At 47.4% G+C, this 16526-nt stretch overlaps 6 protein-coding genes across 6 annotated transcripts; 4 read left to right on the forward strand and 2 right to left on the reverse strand.

The window, feature by feature from the left end:
- Nucleotides 1-50: 50 nt before the first annotated feature.
- On the forward strand, nt 51-575 carry F5891DRAFT_949754 (uncharacterized protein; the record flags this gene model as incomplete). Its single annotated transcript, XM_041374903.1, has 1 exon — nt 51-575. The coding sequence occupies one exon, from the start codon at nt 51-53 to the stop codon at nt 573-575; it is 525 nt and encodes a 174-aa protein (XP_041227560.1).
- A 373-nt stretch (nt 576-948) lies between these two features.
- Nucleotides 949-4002, forward strand: F5891DRAFT_1026662 (kinase-like domain-containing protein). Its single transcript, XM_041361421.1, has 12 exons — nt 949-1187; nt 1243-1586; nt 1660-1748; nt 1802-1907; nt 1958-2245; nt 2294-2359; nt 2410-2459; nt 2516-2560; nt 2614-2703; nt 2761-2873; nt 2934-3049; nt 3108-4002. Exons 2-12 carry the CDS (start codon nt 1331-1333, stop codon nt 3809-3811), a joined length of 1923 nt encoding a protein of 640 aa, XP_041227561.1. The 5' UTR covers nt 949-1187; nt 1243-1330; the 3' UTR covers nt 3812-4002.
- A 1615-nt stretch (nt 4003-5617) lies between these two features.
- On the forward strand, nt 5618-6685 carry F5891DRAFT_1026692 (uncharacterized protein; the record flags this gene model as incomplete). The annotated part of the gene is made up of 3 exons (XM_041361422.1): nt 5618-6082; nt 6133-6469; nt 6523-6685. The coding sequence occupies 3 exons, from the start codon at nt 5618-5620 to the stop codon at nt 6552-6554; spliced, it is 834 nt and encodes a 277-aa protein (XP_041227562.1). The 3' UTR covers nt 6555-6685.
- A 1551-nt stretch (nt 6686-8236) lies between these two features.
- F5891DRAFT_1144100 (uncharacterized protein) lies at nt 8237-11246 on the reverse strand. Its single transcript, XM_041364963.1, has 16 exons — nt 11062-11246; nt 10395-10981; nt 10151-10348; nt 10047-10089; nt 9974-9998; nt 9884-9923; nt 9622-9834; nt 9481-9577; nt 9382-9430; nt 9272-9330; nt 9101-9221; nt 8942-9048; nt 8757-8895; nt 8563-8708; nt 8466-8510; nt 8237-8413 (listed from the first exon to the last, which is right to left on the reverse strand). The coding sequence occupies exons 2-16, from the start codon at nt 10875-10877 to the stop codon at nt 8361-8363; spliced, it is 1818 nt and encodes a 605-aa protein (XP_041227563.1). The 5' UTR covers nt 10878-10981; nt 11062-11246; the 3' UTR covers nt 8237-8360.
- Nucleotides 11247-11312: 66 nt separating this feature from the next.
- On the reverse strand, nt 11313-14054 carry F5891DRAFT_1218974 (uncharacterized protein; the record flags this gene model as incomplete). The annotated part of the gene is made up of 17 exons (XM_041369374.1): nt 11313-11577; nt 11629-11673; nt 11726-11871; nt 11920-12058; nt 12112-12215; nt 12268-12388; nt 12439-12497; nt 12549-12597; nt 12648-12744; nt 12792-13004; nt 13054-13093; nt 13145-13169; nt 13218-13260; nt 13322-13384; nt 13432-13521; nt 13568-13710; nt 13739-14054. The coding sequence occupies 17 exons, from the start codon at nt 14052-14054 to the stop codon at nt 11525-11527; spliced, it is 1746 nt and encodes a 581-aa protein (XP_041227564.1). The 3' UTR covers nt 11313-11524.
- A 1526-nt stretch (nt 14055-15580) lies between these two features.
- On the forward strand, nt 15581-15989 carry F5891DRAFT_1187020 (uncharacterized protein; the record flags this gene model as incomplete). The annotated part of the gene is made up of 2 exons (XM_041366766.1): nt 15581-15633; nt 15689-15989. 2 exons carry the CDS (start codon nt 15581-15583, stop codon nt 15987-15989), a joined length of 354 nt encoding a protein of 117 aa, XP_041227565.1.
- Nucleotides 15990-16526: the final 537 nt, after the last annotated feature.

Genomic DNA, 16526 nt, shown 5'->3' on the forward strand with positions numbered 1-16526 from the left:
AAGTTACAGTCTGCAAATCAAGGTCACGATCTCGCTCGTGTCTCAAATCAATGTCCCCTGAAGAGGATTTGCGCACACAAGTTGCTCGCATCTGTGACGAGCCTCAATCACGCAATGGTTCTGAGCCTTCCGCGACGAAGGCCGAAAGTTCCTCCACTACGCCAGCACCCCTTGATCCAGAGCAAGTTGAGCTTATAGGCATGCTTGTAGAGGCTCTCGCCACATCGCGTGCCTCGTCTATGGACCCACTTGCTCTTCACACTGCCATTACCCAAACCCACCCCCATCTCAAGACGAAACACAGTAAAAAAAAATGGCTTAACCTCATTCCAGTCATGCTTGAAGCGGGGCGCGAGCGATGTGGGATGTTCGAAAAAGTTCAGAGTAGTGGGACGGACAGGGAAAAGCAGGCAAGGTGGTTTTATGTCTCTGAAAGGGACGAAGACCGTGAGCGTGCGGAGCTACTGGAGGAGCTTATGCCAAAGCAGAAAAGGAACGAGACGAAGAAATTCAAGAAGTATTATTATGCACCACTGCAGAAGGTTTCAAGGTGGGACTCGGAGGATGCGATTTGACATGCTCTGCTTGGAGGGTGCCGGTGATGTTTCAAATCTTTGCGCGACACTTTCGGTCTTTAGTTTAGCGTTAACGTTTGATCAGGACCCTCGTGGTTACTGATCTATTTACCTTTTGTTGATGCTCAGACCTCCCCTCCCCTTCGGTTTTGTCGCATTAACCATATGACTGTAGCTCCACCACTTATTTACGATAACGAAGAAACACTGATTTGTTTCTTGAGATTAGTTCTTCGGCCTAGACTCGAAAGTCTAAGATAAAAAGAGGGTGGTGCGAGCTCCCAGTTTGGCTTGAATTCAATTGAAAATTCAGACACCGCTTTTCATCGCGTAATGAGCGGGGCACGTGTTATGCTTTTGTCGCGTCGTCTGAGTTAAACTGGGGTCATTAATGCCACACCCGCTTGAAAGCCACCGTCAAATAGTTTGCGCTTGACCTTGATCAAAAAACCCGGTTCCGTGGAATTATCTTTGCCTATCTTTCTCCTTCCAGCGTCGACGACGGCCAAAGCATTATCAAAGCGCGTCCGCTTATGCAAGTTTCCTTGGTTTTCCACTTCTAATTTGAGGACTTTGTTGGTTTTCATCGCTTGTAGCCCTTTGTTGCTGTGGGTGCGTAGACGACTGAAGCAATTCATCAAAGCTACCACTCACACAGGAAATTCAGCCTATATAAACTCGCTTTTCGAACCTACCTTCTCAAACACCCCTCACTCAGCACGTAATTTGAAGAACAAACAGTCTCACTAGACACCATGAATCAACCACCCGTAGAGATCCCTAACGAAACGATGCCCTTCGATGATTCTATGATCGAGGAGACGCAGCAAGCAACGCAGTCAACGCAACACGCGTCTCAACCAGATTCTGCGAACACTAATAACCATCTGTGGGGCTACCTTCAGCCGTGCAGCAACCTGCTTCGCCGCCTAGATCTTTGGAAAGTTCAGCCCGCAGCTTCAGTGGGAAGGGCCCTGGAAAACGATATCATTCTCCCTGGGGGAAAAGTCAGTGAGTGTCTAGTGTGTACTTGGTGGCGCTCTCCAGCGCTTTCGGTACTGTATATTGACGCGTCGTGGTGTAGGTAATAAGCACTGCAGAATCACCTGGGACGGAAGGGAGGACAAAAACTCCGCAGTGACTGTTCTCGACACCTCTAGCAATGGCACTTGGGTACGCGTCGGTAACGTAGCATAATGACCACCGTTTGATGGTAAAATTTGCAGATCAACGGTGTTAAGATTGGAAGGGACAAAACAGCAGTGCTGAAGGAAGGCAATGAGATTGCTTTCGGCTCTCCTCATCCCTCACCTGGGGATCTTGAAGACTATCGTTAGTCATTTACATTCGTGTTGATGTTCGCTCATTAATGCATTTTTTAGGATTCATTTATCGGCACACCGCCGCCGGTTCTCCACGCGGCGGCCTTCATGCTCAGTATGACATTAGCCATGAGATCGGCAAGGGATCATTTGCAACTGTCATGAAGGCCGTGTCGCGTGCGACGGGCCAGTGGTATGCTATCAAGGTTATACAAGACCATAAGGTCAAGCGTGCCACTGCCAACAACAATGAGATGGCATTTGCGCGAGAGATTAGTATTCTGGAACGGCTCCATCATCGGAATATCTGCCAGATGAAGGAAGCCTTTTTCGAAGATAACAGTATCAGTGCGTATGTCAGTATACCCTACTAATCTAAGCTGATCAATCGCATAGATCTCGTCCTCGAATTTGTAGATGGAGGAGATTTACTTGATTACATATTAAGAGAGGGCGGTCTCAGTATGTTATTCGGTTTGTCGATGCTTGGTAATTCTCAAGTTTATTTTCAGAGGAGCCGCTGGCTGTCCACATAATCGCGCAAGTTTGCGATGCCCTTGCAGTAAGTCAGCTCGCCGTATGAGACCGTAAATCCTCTGACCTGTCGCCTGTTCAAAGTACATTCATAGCAAAGGGATCGCGCACCGTGACCTGAAGCCCGAGGTAATGAATTTCCCTTGAAGGAGTTGATTCCATCATGAATGTTGGCCATTTAGAATGTGCTGCTGACTACGGAAAATCCCCCCACTGTCAAAGTCGCCGACTTTGGTCTCGCCAAGGTTGTCGATAGCGTTACTTTCCTCAGAGTCAGCGATCCCACTTTTGACTTTCTAACATATCACTGATGAATCTATGCTTCACAGACTATGTGCGGTACACCTGCATATCTCGCCCCCGAAGTTGTGACCCAGCAAAACCAGGAAGGCTACGATCACCTTGTTGACAGTTGGAGCGTTGGGGTGATCGTATTCTGCATGTGAGCATGAGACCTGCGTACGTCCTGCCCTTGTTTGCTGAACTGGAGATGTTTGCACAGGTTTACATTGTCAAGCCCCTTCATCGAAGACGAGAACCAGCGCGATATCAAGGTCAGGATCGCAGAACGCACAATTCAATGGAGTATTTTAGATAAAGTAGAGGTTTCTCCGCGTGGTACGCTATTCCCGCCAGTTTTTGCAACATACTGATTTACGGGCGTACGGTCGAATAGCGAGGAACTTCATTGAGAGGTTGCTTGAGCATGACCCTAGGGATCGTATGTCTCTCAGCACAGCCTGCACCCACCCATGGCTTGCCGACGTTCCGACACTGACCCATCTTCAACCTCGCGCTATCACTGACTCTTCCGTCACATCTATCCAAGACGGCGCTTCCTGCGTCTCCTCGCACGACTCTGAAGACACAGAGATGACCGATGGCTCAAGCCAACCCACTGTAACTGAGGGTCTCGACAAACTTCACCTGCGCCAACAATCCGCCCGTGCGCCCCTCCAGCAGCGCGCGCAAGTACTCGCCCAAGCTGCTGAGAACGATCAAGGACTCATGGAGCCGAGCTGGCAGATGGTTCAACATGCACAAGAAATTGCGAATGGCGTGCGAAATGGGAAGCGCAAGTTGGACCCACAAAGCCCTCTGCCGGATATGGACGTCGAGAACGGCATCCCAAAAAAGTCAAGGCGGGTACCGGAGTCGAATGGCCCCACTACACGCACCAGAGCTGCAAAAGGGCGTGGGCGGGGAGGTGCTTCATCACCAGTGGCGGCAATGTTGCAGGGAGCAGCAGCAGGGATGATCGTGGAGGAGGAGCATCTAGAGGACGAGGAGGACGTGGAAGAAGCTGCCAGTACTGCAGCCCACGCTCCACCGAGAAAATCCACTCGCGTAACTCCCAAAAAGGGGGCACGCCGGTGGTGAGAAGATGAATGTGTATAATATCTTATGCTTGGTTATTGGTTTCCTCTCGTCCCATTTGTATTGCCAGCGCTTATCCTTTATCCCCACACTCTCGCTATGTAACATCGATATCTCACTTTCGTTAATTTACTGCTATATTCTATCGATATCCATTCATTTGCTATGGGAATGCTATTGAACGTTGTCTGTTTTCTGTGTTGATCGTCGAGTCTTCAGGCGTTCTAGTCTCAACACAGCAAGTGTAATACCGCTATGAAGTGTCCAATGTACAGCACGCCGTAACAGTCTAATAGACGATCACCACAGGTCTCAGGGGCCATGAAACCAAAAATAAACGACATGGCCGCAGTTTATTGTCCCCTATGACAAGAATCTGGGACGTGCAAAACCGACAAATAGTGCGCTGGCCACTTCAATACAATGATCTGAAGCGAGTGCTGAAGCAAATGACACATGCCCGTAAACAGCGTGCTGTGGATGATAGAGGATGGATGACTCAGATGTCGTGAGCAATTTCATTGATATTGTTGAGGATGAGGGCGAAGCAAAGATAGGTTCCAAACACGACGTCGATTAACGTTCTGAAGGCGTTGCGAGAATAGTCTGCAAGTCTGCCAAAGACCTCACTGCAGTATACATGAAAAAGTAGCGGACATAGGTGTCGCATGAAGGGTGCCTGCTTCCACAGGCCACCTCAAAATACTGCGCATCGTCGGGTCAAAGTTATCGTGTCTCCGTCCCAAAGTGGCCCAAAGTATCGCCCAGTGCAGTTCTACAAATAGCGATCATGATAATGATGGTATTCGCCAACCAGTCAATAGGACCTAGGAAGTTGAGTTGTCACCTCGATTGCGACGGCCTCGAGAAGCGCCTGCGATATTTTGGACCCAGAGGACGCTGATAGCAATTGAGCAAGCCATTTCCACACATCTCCGATACCGCCTCGAGTCTCTTGATCACTTTTTGATCAGAGATTGCTTGAAGGACTCTAATAATAAGGAAAAAGAGCGGCAAACATCTGAATGACATACCTTGAAGACATATACTTCAGTATTCCCGCTGATGCAAGTCCATCACGTCCACGACAGGCATACTTCTTAAGAATCCCGAACCCCCGAGTCCAACTTGGTCCTTCGGAGATCGCTAATACCGCTCGACATGCAATGCATTCTTGATCATCAAAGTTGTCCAGAAATCCTGCTGATAAGTTTGATTAGCACTGCCATTGGCCAGGGTTGGCCGAGTTGGCCCAAGATCATTCCGATATGCTGGGCGGATCTCGCAGTAACGGCGCACCGGCCACCCATCTTATGTCTGTCCTCTACCAGTAGAATCATGAGGCATTTTGATGCATCTTACAGGCATGACACCATCAAGGCTCGGAGGGATGATTGTATTACCGCAGGTCTGATGGCTACGTGAGCTGATGCGCCCAGGGCTGCCAGTAGCGGTAGAACCGTAGATAGCAGAAAGAAGTTATGAGCGTTGAACTGCATTCGGGATGCACCATGTGGTCTTCTGATGAACTTACTATTACTGCAATTGTGAGGAATGTGATCTTCTTCCATCCTGGACCTGAAAGATAAAACACTCAATTTTTCTCGACTGTAAAAATTAGAACAGCTCGAGCACTTGCCCAGGGTTCGAGCGATCTTTACAGCTCATGGTAGTGTGAGCTGAACACAATAGTAGTATGATTATAATTATGTAATAACTCAGTAGTTCAGGCTGATCGGAATCCGGATCGTCCAGTGCTCTTCAAATTACCCTTGCTAGTATGATCAAGTCGAAGTTATTCTCCCCGTCATGTTCTTTTCCTCACGCTCCAGGTCATACAGGCCATTGAGTCTGACACCACAAGAAGTCATTGACTCTGAGAGTGATGACGACCACAAAGCAAAGCTGCATGAAACTTCACGAACTGTGCAGTCTGTGCTCCATTGGCCTCTTGTCATCGTAATCTTCTGCACGTTCCTTAACCTGTTACTGGTCTATACCCCTGCCTTTCTCCAAGACTCTTCAGTATTTTCAGACAAACTTATCACTCGTAAGAATGTTCACCTTCTTCGTCGTCCTTCACAATATATGCGGTTCGACGAGATCGCACGGACGTCGCCTCCTATTCAGAGAGAGTTCACAAGTTTCCCCATGTCTGTCAGCTTGGTGGATTATTCTGCGCCGAGTCATGTTTTCAATGACTATCTTGCGATGCGCACGACACGTGCCGGCACAATCTCGCCTGATGACCGCAAAGTCCACGTTACACAAACTGTCAGTTTATCTTCCTTTTTTCTGTGTTCTATAGACTGATGGAATCAAAGGTTTCAACAATATTTCAATTCAGGGCGATTGACTGGGGCATGGAAAATTGCGAATTGCACGTCGCCGTTCCGCCTATGGACCGACCAACTACCCTTGCTTTATATCGCCTCAATGCCACTGTACCAGTTGATATTTCAACGTTGTCGTTTAACGTCCGACCACCACGAGTCGCAAAAATTGATAACATAGTGCTAGGGCAAGACAGCTTGGACTGGCACAGAAAACTTTCTTGTGTAACGGACGACGTCCTAGTTTTCGAGTTGGGATGTTCGGAGGATGAACCAAGCGGTAGCTGCGATATAGAATGGTGGCAGGCTCACAAGGACACTGCACCAGGTCAGTGCTTTATCACTCTATGAAATTCGCTGACAGCATAATTGAACATTTAGCTGTCTACATGATCCAGCGTTCCACTGTGTAACTTGATTTTCCTCGAATTTTTGTCATCGAGACGAAACATCTGGCTTATTTAACAGGTTTCAACATTTGGTTACAATCCTGTATCATCCTACTTGCCATCAGCCATCTTACTCGTGTACTTGCGAATGTGGATAAGTCCCACTCGGGTGTGTGCAGTATCAACACGTCGTCACGGCAGGTGACACTTCCGCACTTGCAATTTCAGTTATCTCACTCAATTCTCCTTTCATCGTGGTTGTTAACGTTCAACCTCGTAATGAATATGAGATAAAGAATGATATCTATCTCAAGCATTTTGTGTTCAAGTGGCTAGAAATGCCAATTTTGTGAAAGTGCCGACTTCCATGGGGTGCTGATTGCATCGGAAGGGATCCATGTTAACAGCTAATTTGCCTGTCTTCGTGCACCTGCATAAACAATTCATCAACGATCACGTACGAATAGATTCAAGATTTAAATGATTCTAGTATGTGAGCATCAAATGGTGCGTGATTTGCACATGAGCGCTATACACCCAAGCTATTCCATATCACCTTCTTGATCGGCGAGCATTGTTACGTCAAAACTTCTGATGGCCCAAGCAGAACAGACCGAACGGTACAGAATGCTTTGCGGAGATTAGTATTTTCCGCGGTGGAAGCAGAGAGAAATGGTGTTACTTATAGCTATCATATCTCCCCGGGGGAATATATCCACATGGTTTGAACCCTAAAAGCTAGTGCACCGTAACCATTACATGAAACTTGCCGTGGGCTACTAGTACCGTTCAATGCTTGATGCGTACAAGTACAATCGTAGTAAGTCGACTCCAGTCAGCTGCTGTGCGTGCAATCGGAGCGCCAAATTCCATCAAAGCATTCACGAGGTGATATCGATGCCAACCACGGCTAGCAATATTTGTGATCAAGACTGACACACTCCCGTTTAATGATCAAATCAATTGAATCTGTGCGTGCAATCGGAGCGCCAAATTCCATCAACGCATTCACGAGGTGATATCGATGCCAACCACAGCTAGCAATATTTTTTGATCAAGACTGACACACTCCCATTTAATGATCAAATCAATTGAATAATGCTCGAGCGTGATGCATGATGATACTCACGAATTGGTATTTAAAGGACACAACTCCCAATCTCATCTTAAGACGACACATCTTAAACACCATACGGTCCATACCTCAGCGAAGAAGTCACTATCGTCAACATGACCGTGCTTAACATCAGCAAACTCAGTACCTATGTTCTACTCTTGTCAGTTGCCTTCGCACAGATCTTAGCGGTCAGTGCTGCAGAGAACAACCTGGAGTCTGATGATGTGGATGATGGTCATGATGGTGAGGAGGCCCTGGCGATCATGTGAAGCACGACTGACAAGCTTTTATCAGTGGATTTTTGAAACCTGAATACAGCTGGAAGGTTGAAAGTTAATGCAAAGAAGGATGTATTAGTGCATAGGCACATTGCAGGTGATATTGGGGGTAGAAGATGTGTTCGAGCAGTATGGGATTGTTTGTTTATACTGAATGTATCACACACCTCCCGTTACTTATTCATTACCCATGCCCAGTGATTTTGATCAGTCCACTCGGCGGTACTATTTTGATGTTTCATGATCTTGCAGGGCTTAGACTCCAACTTCGGAGCGAGGCCTGCCATATTAAAGACACAAAACACATTAGTGACATGTATGAGGGCTCCAGTGAAAATTCCCTTGAATTTATTGTACATACAACCTTGAATTCACGCAATAATCACATTTTACAGGTCTTCCAGTCCTGATCATGAGCAGATCTTCGAAACATCATCAAATGACTATGTCTGCCTTATTCAAAATACCTTCTTCTATTGCTTTGATTTCTACATTTTCGATCATCAGCGACGCTCTATATACCACAAGGAAGGCACTCACGCATGGCCAAATGGAGACTGTGGAAGCGCGATAGAGCCAAATCACCTGTTCATCGAAATGAAACTGACGCGCCCATAACAAGAACGACGTAAAATACCATTTGCGAACCACAGTCCATCATGCCCGCAATACCTCCACGCTCCCGCAGTTTGTCCTTCTTCGTCTAGACCCCAGACCCTGGTGATTTTTGACGCGACTTCATCTCCACAGACCTCGCGCATGAAGTCACGGGGATCGCCGTAACTGTAAGCAATTATGAGTCCTGCTCGTAAAAGTAAAATATTACCACACCCCGTAGCAAATACTATTATATCTGCCTGTAGCTCGGCTCCATCAGCAAATCGAAGGCCGTTTTCCGTGAAGGACTCGATTGCAGAACCGTTCTTGATTTTAATATTCCCGTCGATAATAGATTTACTTGCTCCGGTATCTGGAAGCTATTGAGAGACATCTTCGTTGTGCATAGGTACACCCACCGATGTAGTAGCCACCACCACGCTCCAGGTAAAGGGACGTATTGCCTGCTCCATGTAGGCCAAGATTAGTCTTGAAGCCAACCTTAGCTAATCCATCTAGAATCGCCCTGCGATTGTAGTTAATGCGTCTGGAAGTGAGCTTCAAATCGTCCGACATACTTGTCTGTGGTCTCAGCGACCATAGGAACCATACGTTGATGCAGCCGCCTAACAACTGCCCAAGGCAGCGAGGTATCGTAAGTATCAGCCAGCTCAGTGGGGAAGTCGTCATTATAAATATCTAGCCAAGGAAAGTCAAGCCAAGCTACCAACAAAGACGGGAACAATTACCGCCTAGCATTGCTGCCACTGACTTCGTCGAGATCACAAACGTTGACGATCGTTGATACCTAGTTTTCCGTAAGATATGAAAATGACATAATTTGAATCGAAGAACGCACATTGTGATGTCGACACCGTGACTACAGAAATCTTGAGCGATGTCATGTGCTGATGAAATATTTAGATCTCGTTCGATACGAAAGGTATGACCGACCGACCAGAATTGCAACAGCCGATTATGATTGCTTTTTTACCGATATGATCAGCCGCGGATTTGAATTCTGACGAGTGCACGGCAGACCCTTTGAAGCTTGCCTGCGTCCATGAGTCACGTTTCGATCAGTTCGAGCGTTACATACCTTCCCAGGGATGTCGGGAACATTCGGGCGACCGCCAGATCCAGTGGCAAAAACGAGGTGCTTAACGGTCAGAATCCTAGTACCTTTACCGCCGCGATCGACTTCGACGGACCAGGTTTTCGTGCCATCGTTCCAGGATGTCTTGGTGATCGTCGAGGCCGTCCAAACGTCGAGCTCAAGGAAACTCGCATATGCTTCCAACCAGTCTGCCAGCTGCAATAGCTGGAATCAGTGAATGTTCATCATATGTGTGATGTTGTACTTTTGCGGCTGGGGTGTAGACTGGCCATGTAGGCGGAAATCTGCAAACCGGATTACAAAAGAATCAAAGGAGTTCTGACAAACCACTCACTTCAAGTAAGGCGTTTGGTTGTACCCTGTAAGTTTGTCAGTCGATCCCTTGCCGGAGAAGAAAAGGGACGAACAGATAGTATCATGCAGACAAAGAGCCTTGTAACGATCTCTCCACTATGAAACCGCACCCGAGTCTTTAGCTATATTTGAATACCAAAATTGTCACGGGACGAACGCTATCCCCAACCCTGGGCTTCTTATCAATGACAAGCGTGGGTACACCAATGTACTTCAAGCCTGCCGCGGTCTCCAGACCGCTGTGCCCCGCGCCGATGACAATCACCGTTGGGTCATTGATTGAGAACTCAGTCTCTTGACGCCGCTTCTCTTCCCAACTGCCATGATCAGTCTCCCACTTTCTGAGGGGACCGAGCTTCCATAGAGTCAGTAAGCGCTCTCGAAGGAATGTGATTGCACACCTTTTGAGGGAAATCGGTCAACGAATTGAGACAGGTCAACAGAGTGTAGGCCTTCCACTTTGAATCTGGAAGGGGAACGAGATAAACGACTGCAGTACCCTTGCCATGCTTGGTGGTAAAACCAAAGCAAAACCGCAACCAGACTAAATCGTGATAAACTTTTTGCAGAACAGGTCCATTCAAGGGCTCCTGTAGGAGACGCAGTTCGTTAAGACCCGTAGCAACGAGACGAGCATCCAAGAGCTTCTTGATGTCCTTCCTTCCTTCGAATGTCCTGAAATCCCATGTCAGTGCGATCACGTCCTTCCAGAAGCCGTCCTCGAGAAAGAGGTCGACGACAGCTGCGGTATCACTTTGAGTTATTGCGGCTGAGAAAGCGTTGAGCCACTCGGTGGCTACCTCGGATGAGGAGACATTGGAAGGATCAGTGACACCAAGCCGATCCAGCGTAGGTAAGCGTTGTGGAAACGAGTCAGTTGCCATACTACTGAAACAGAAAACTGATATGTATGGATCGATGGTCTGAGATTTAGAGTAGCACCATGAAGCATCCTGGTTTAATTGAATCTGCGACCAGGCTAGACCCACTTAATTATGGAAAGCCGGAGCACCGTCATCAGCAAAAGACGGCTTGCCTCATAGACGGACTGGTCATGAGTCTACTTACGGTGGTGCTTGCTCGGTCACGAGATTTTCTGGGCCACGGGTTATGAGATGACGCTCGCGCTCGATCATTATGACGTCGAGCAGTTCGCGTTGGATTAGAGAGTACAATATAATGCATATGGTCGGGAACCTGAAAATGCCATGCTACCATGGACGTAGTGTTGTTGGCAATACTGCGCCATTGCGCCGCGCCAGTTTTGCCAATCTGGCAATTGCCGGCGAACTCAAGAGGGGCCAGGTGGCAAAACTTGGCACAACTACTACTAGTCACCCAGTAGTACTGTAGACTATAGCACCAGAAGATGACTTCGACAACTTGGTGACATCATGATGTATTTCAGTCCGACAAAATATTGTTTTCCATGTATGAAGGCTCCGGCCTTGAATTCATCGTCCATACAACCTTTCATTTACACGATAAGTACTCTTCCAGCCCTGATTATGAGCAGATCTTCGAAATGTCATCAAATAACTATATCTGCCTTATTCAAAATACCTTCTTCTATTGCTTTGATTTCTACATTTTCAATCATCAGCAACGCTATATGACAACAAGGAAGGAACTCACGCATGGCCAAATGGAGATTGTGGAAGCGCAATAGAGCAAAACCACCTGTTCATCGAAATGAAACTGACGTGGCCATAACAAGAACGACGCAAAATACCATTTGCGAACCACAGTCCATCATGCCCGCAGTACTTCAACACTCCCGCAGATTGCCCTTCTTCGTCTAGACCCCAGATCCTGGTGATTTTTGATGCGACTTCATCTCCACAGACCTCGCGCATGAAGTCACGGGGATCGCCGTAACTGTAAGCAATTATGAGTCCTGCTCGTAAAAGTAAGATATTACCATACCCCGTAGCAAATACTATTATATCTGCCTGTAGCTCGGTGCCATCAGCAAATCGAAGGCCGTTTTCCGTGAAGGACTCGATTGCAGAACCGTTCTTGATTTTGATATTCCCGTCGATGATAGATTTACTTGCTCCGGTGTCTGGAAGCTGTTGAGAGACATCTTCGTTGTGCATCAGAGGTACACCCACCAACGTAGTAGCCACCACCACGCTCCAGGAAAAGGGACATAAGACCTGCTCCATGTATGCCGAGATTGGTCTTGAAAGCCAACCTTAGCTAATCCATCTAGAATCGCCCTGCGATTGTGATCAATACATCTGGAAGTGAGCTTCGAATCGTCCGACATACTTGTCTGTGGTTTCAGCGACTATAGGAACCATACGTTGATGCAGCCGCCTAACAACTGCCCAAGGCAGCGAGGTATTGTAAGTATCAGCCAGCTCAGTGGGGAAGTCATCATTATAGACAACTAGGCAAGGAAAGTCAAGCCAAGCTACCAACAAAGACGGGAACAATTACCGCCTAGCATTGTAGCCAGTGACTCCTTCGAGATCACAAACGTTGACGATCGTTGATACCTAGTATTTCGTGAGATATGAAAATGACATGACTTGAACCAAGGAACGCACATTGTGATGTCGACACCGTGACTACAGAAATCTTGGGCAATGTCATGTGCTGATGAAATATTTAGACCTCGTTCGATACGAAAGGTATGACCGACCGACCAGAATTGCAACAGCCGACCACGATTGCTTTTTTACCGATATGATCAGCCGCGGATTTGAACTCTGACGAGTGCACGGCAGACCCTTTGAAGCTTGCCTGCGTCCATGAGTCACGTTTCGATCACTGGTTCGAGCGTTACATACCTTCCCAGGGATGTCGGGCACATTCGGGCGACCACCAAATCCAGTGGCAAAAACGAGGTGCTTAACGGTCAGAATCCTAGTACCTTTACCGCCGCGATCGACTTCGACGGACCAGGTTTTCGTGCTATCGTTCCAGGATGTCTTGGTGATCGTCGAGGCCGTCCAAACGTCGAGCTCAAGGAAGCTCGCATATGCTTCCAACCAGTCTGCCAGCTGCAATAGCTGGAATCAGTGAATGTTCATCATATGGGTAATGTTGTACTTTTGCGGCTGGGGTGTAGACTGGCCATGTTGGTGGAAAGCTGTAAATTGGATTACAAAAAGAATCAAAGGAGGTCTAACAAACCACTCACTTCAGGTAAGGCGTTTGGCTGTGCCCTGTAAATTTGTCAGTCGATCCCTTTCCGTAGAAGAAAAGGCACGAACAGATCGTAGTATGCAGACAAAGAGCCTTGTAACGATCTCTCCACTATGAAACCGCCCTCGAGCCTTTAGCTATATTTGAATACCAAAATTGTCACGGGACGAACGCTATCCCCAACCCTGGGCTTCTTATCAATGACAAGCGTGGGTACACCAATGTACTTCAAGCCCTGCCGCGGTCTCCAGACCAGCTGTGCCCCGCGCCGATGACAATCACCGTTGGGTCATTGATTGAGAACTCAGTCTCTTGACGCCGCTTCTCTTCCCAACTGCCATGATCAGTCTCCCAGTTTCTGAGGGGACCGAGCTTCCATAGAGTCAGTAAGCGCTCTCGAAGGAATGTGATGACACACCTTTTGAGGGAAATCGGTCAACGAATTAAGACAGGTCAACAGACTGTAGGCCTTCCACTTTGAATCTGGAAGGGGAACGAGATAAGCGACTGCAGTACCCTTGCCATGCTTGGTGGTAAAATCAAAGCAAAACCGCAACCAGACTAAATCGGGATAAACTTTTTGCAGAACAGGGTCCATTCAAGGGCTCCGTCTGTAGGAGACGCAGTTCATTAAGACCCGTAGCAACGAGACGAGCATCCAAGAGTTTCTTGATGTCCTTCCTTCCTTCAAATGTCCTGAAATCCCATGTCAGTGCGATCACGTCCTTCCAGAAGCCATCCTCGAGAAAGAGGTCGACAACAGCTGTGGTATCACTTTGAGTTATTGCGGCTGAGAAAGCGTCGAGCCACTCGGTGGCTACCTCGGATGAAGAGACATTGGAAGGATCAGGGACCCCAAGCCGATGTAGCGTAGGTAAGCGTTGGGGAAACGAGTCAGTTGCCATACTGAAACAGAAGATTGATATGTGCAGATGAGGGTCTGAGCTTCATGAACTATCCTGGTTTTTGACTTTAATTGAATCTGTAAGTCCAGACTAGACCCACTTAATTATGGAATGCCGCAGCACATGCATTGCCTGATAAGGCGAAGAGCTTCGAGAGGACTCCTGACACGCCTCCGAACAGCATGGAGGGACAGACCACCTGCTCTACTCCAACGCTTGAACCTTCCTAGTAAGGTAAGTAGTCCTGTACCAGCTTGCCAAGGCAAGCCGAGTACGCGCTAGCATATACCAAGCACCATTATTTATTTCGTCAGATCCAAAGTCATCTCGTCTTTTTTCCGCTGATACAAGTCGATCGCGTCCGCAACAGACATACTTCCTAAGGATCCCAAACCTGCCAGTCCACCTTAGTCCTCCTTGAGAAATTGCCAATACCATTCGACGCGCGTAATGCATTCTTGATTATCAACGTTGTCGTGAAAACCTGCTGATAAATTTGATTAGCACTGCCAGTGGTCAGGGTTACTTAGCCAAGTTGACCCAAGATCATTCCAGAATCATTTCCTTCTGACGCAACTTACTAGCACGATGTCCTGATTGCTCAAGGCTCGGAGGAACGACGGTATTACCGCAGGTCTCGTGATGGCTGCGTGAGCTGATGCGTCAAGGGCTGCCCGTATCGGTAGAACTGTAGATAGCAGAAAGAAGTTATGAGCATTGAACTGCCTTTGGCATGCATCATGAGGTTTTCTGATGAACTTACTACTTTAGTGGTGGCACTGGGGACTGTGATCTCCATCATCCTGTACCTGAAGGATACAGCATTCAAATTCAATACTATTGTCTCTTTCAATGTAGAATGTGCAGTTGTCGTATTAGAACATAAACTTGCCGAATCGATAGTCGTGGATATAGCTCGGGCGCTTTATGAACTCCGAATTTTGAAACACTAAGTATATACCTATAACATCACTGAAAACCGGATAACCCGGTATGACAATATTTACCTTATAAGGTTGGCGAAATCTGTGTTGTCCTTATATGCCCATGTATTGGCCTACTTATCAAGCATCATTTTCCTGATCCGTGAGCTTGTTTGTCGTTTCGACACATTAATTTAACAGTATGTCGAATTCTAAGCTGGTGGTATAGTTTTTGCATTCATGCGTAAAAATTGCTTAATACTATATAGCAGTGCAGAATGATAGGAAGACGTCGATGCTGTAGGCATACGCTCAACGTATATGGCGCTGATCTATTCAAAAATTCTAGACACACAAAACTCACACACACCACTGTGAGTTGCACTCGTCCTCCATGGCTTCGCTACATTTGCTTGTCATTGTCATATTTTCTGATTCAACAATTCATCTCAAGACGCAGTCAGTGCCATCCTTCTTCGCTTCTGAGGTCCTAACATCTCTTACTTGACATTGAGCCGACTTTTCGAACAGGCACTGCCGGTCTGTCAAAAGCTCGAAGGGATGTGGTGCTTGGAATGAGCTGTGACATTTTACTGGAGATTGATGGTGTTGAATGCGGCCGAGGGATTGTGGGTACCTTTCTCTAAGCTGCAGAGGTGCGTGTAATATGTATTGTGCATTTTTATGCTGCTAACTACCTCATTTCCATAGGTACCCAAGACTTAAACTTACCTCTCCCTCATCTCCTTCTCGCCCTCCTCCACTCCTCTCATTCTGGCGCCTTCCGGTGTGGTTCGCATATGTTCGAGCCACGTCAGCATTTGCTGACATGCGCTGGGCATGTGCGCTAAGCACTGGCAGTTGTTGGGATCGGGCAGTAGTGAATGGTGGTCTGGATGATCCCTCAATCCCACTTGAAACCTATTCTGCATTTTGGCCTTTCTTCAAAGTCAACATTGGCCATGTGTCCTCGACCGATGCTCGAAACTGCCGTTATCTCTGTTGGTTTTAGCTGTCTGCAACTGACGCCGAAGCTCGCAGCCTTACCCGGCTCCGACCCTGCTCCTTCTCTTTTCCTATTCTGAAATAGTTTGACCACCGGATCTCAAAACGAACGAGGTACAACTCCCTTGGGAAGGGTCAAGACCTCAGTCACCACCGGCCGAGCATATCTTCCGGTCATTGATAAGTAAGGATCCGACTCAGATTTTATTTACAATCCCCACTATCACCTACTCTGCCTTCAATCACTCATTAACGCTACTTCCTGCAAGTTTCTCGACAGGATGCCATCCAGAAAGTCGCACTGTACTACATGGTCTGGCAACAGGATATGTCATGTTGTGGTCTATGTTTCTGTCTAAGGATGACTGGTCTTCGATGATATGGCTGAACTCGATCTCATATTTGGATTTGATCCCTGCGACCAACTTCTATTCCATGGCCAAAAACTCGATCCTATGGCTGAACTCGATCCTGTTACATCCTATGGTACCACGAGTTCGATTATATACCACCAAACTCGATCCTATACTGGCACCGCCGAGCT

Source organism: Suillus fuscotomentosus (assembly GCF_016647785.1).
Source record: "Suillus fuscotomentosus strain FC203 chromosome Unknown F5891scaffold_19, whole genome shotgun sequence".
Taxonomy (NCBI): domain Eukaryota; kingdom Fungi; phylum Basidiomycota; class Agaricomycetes; order Boletales; family Suillaceae; genus Suillus; species Suillus fuscotomentosus.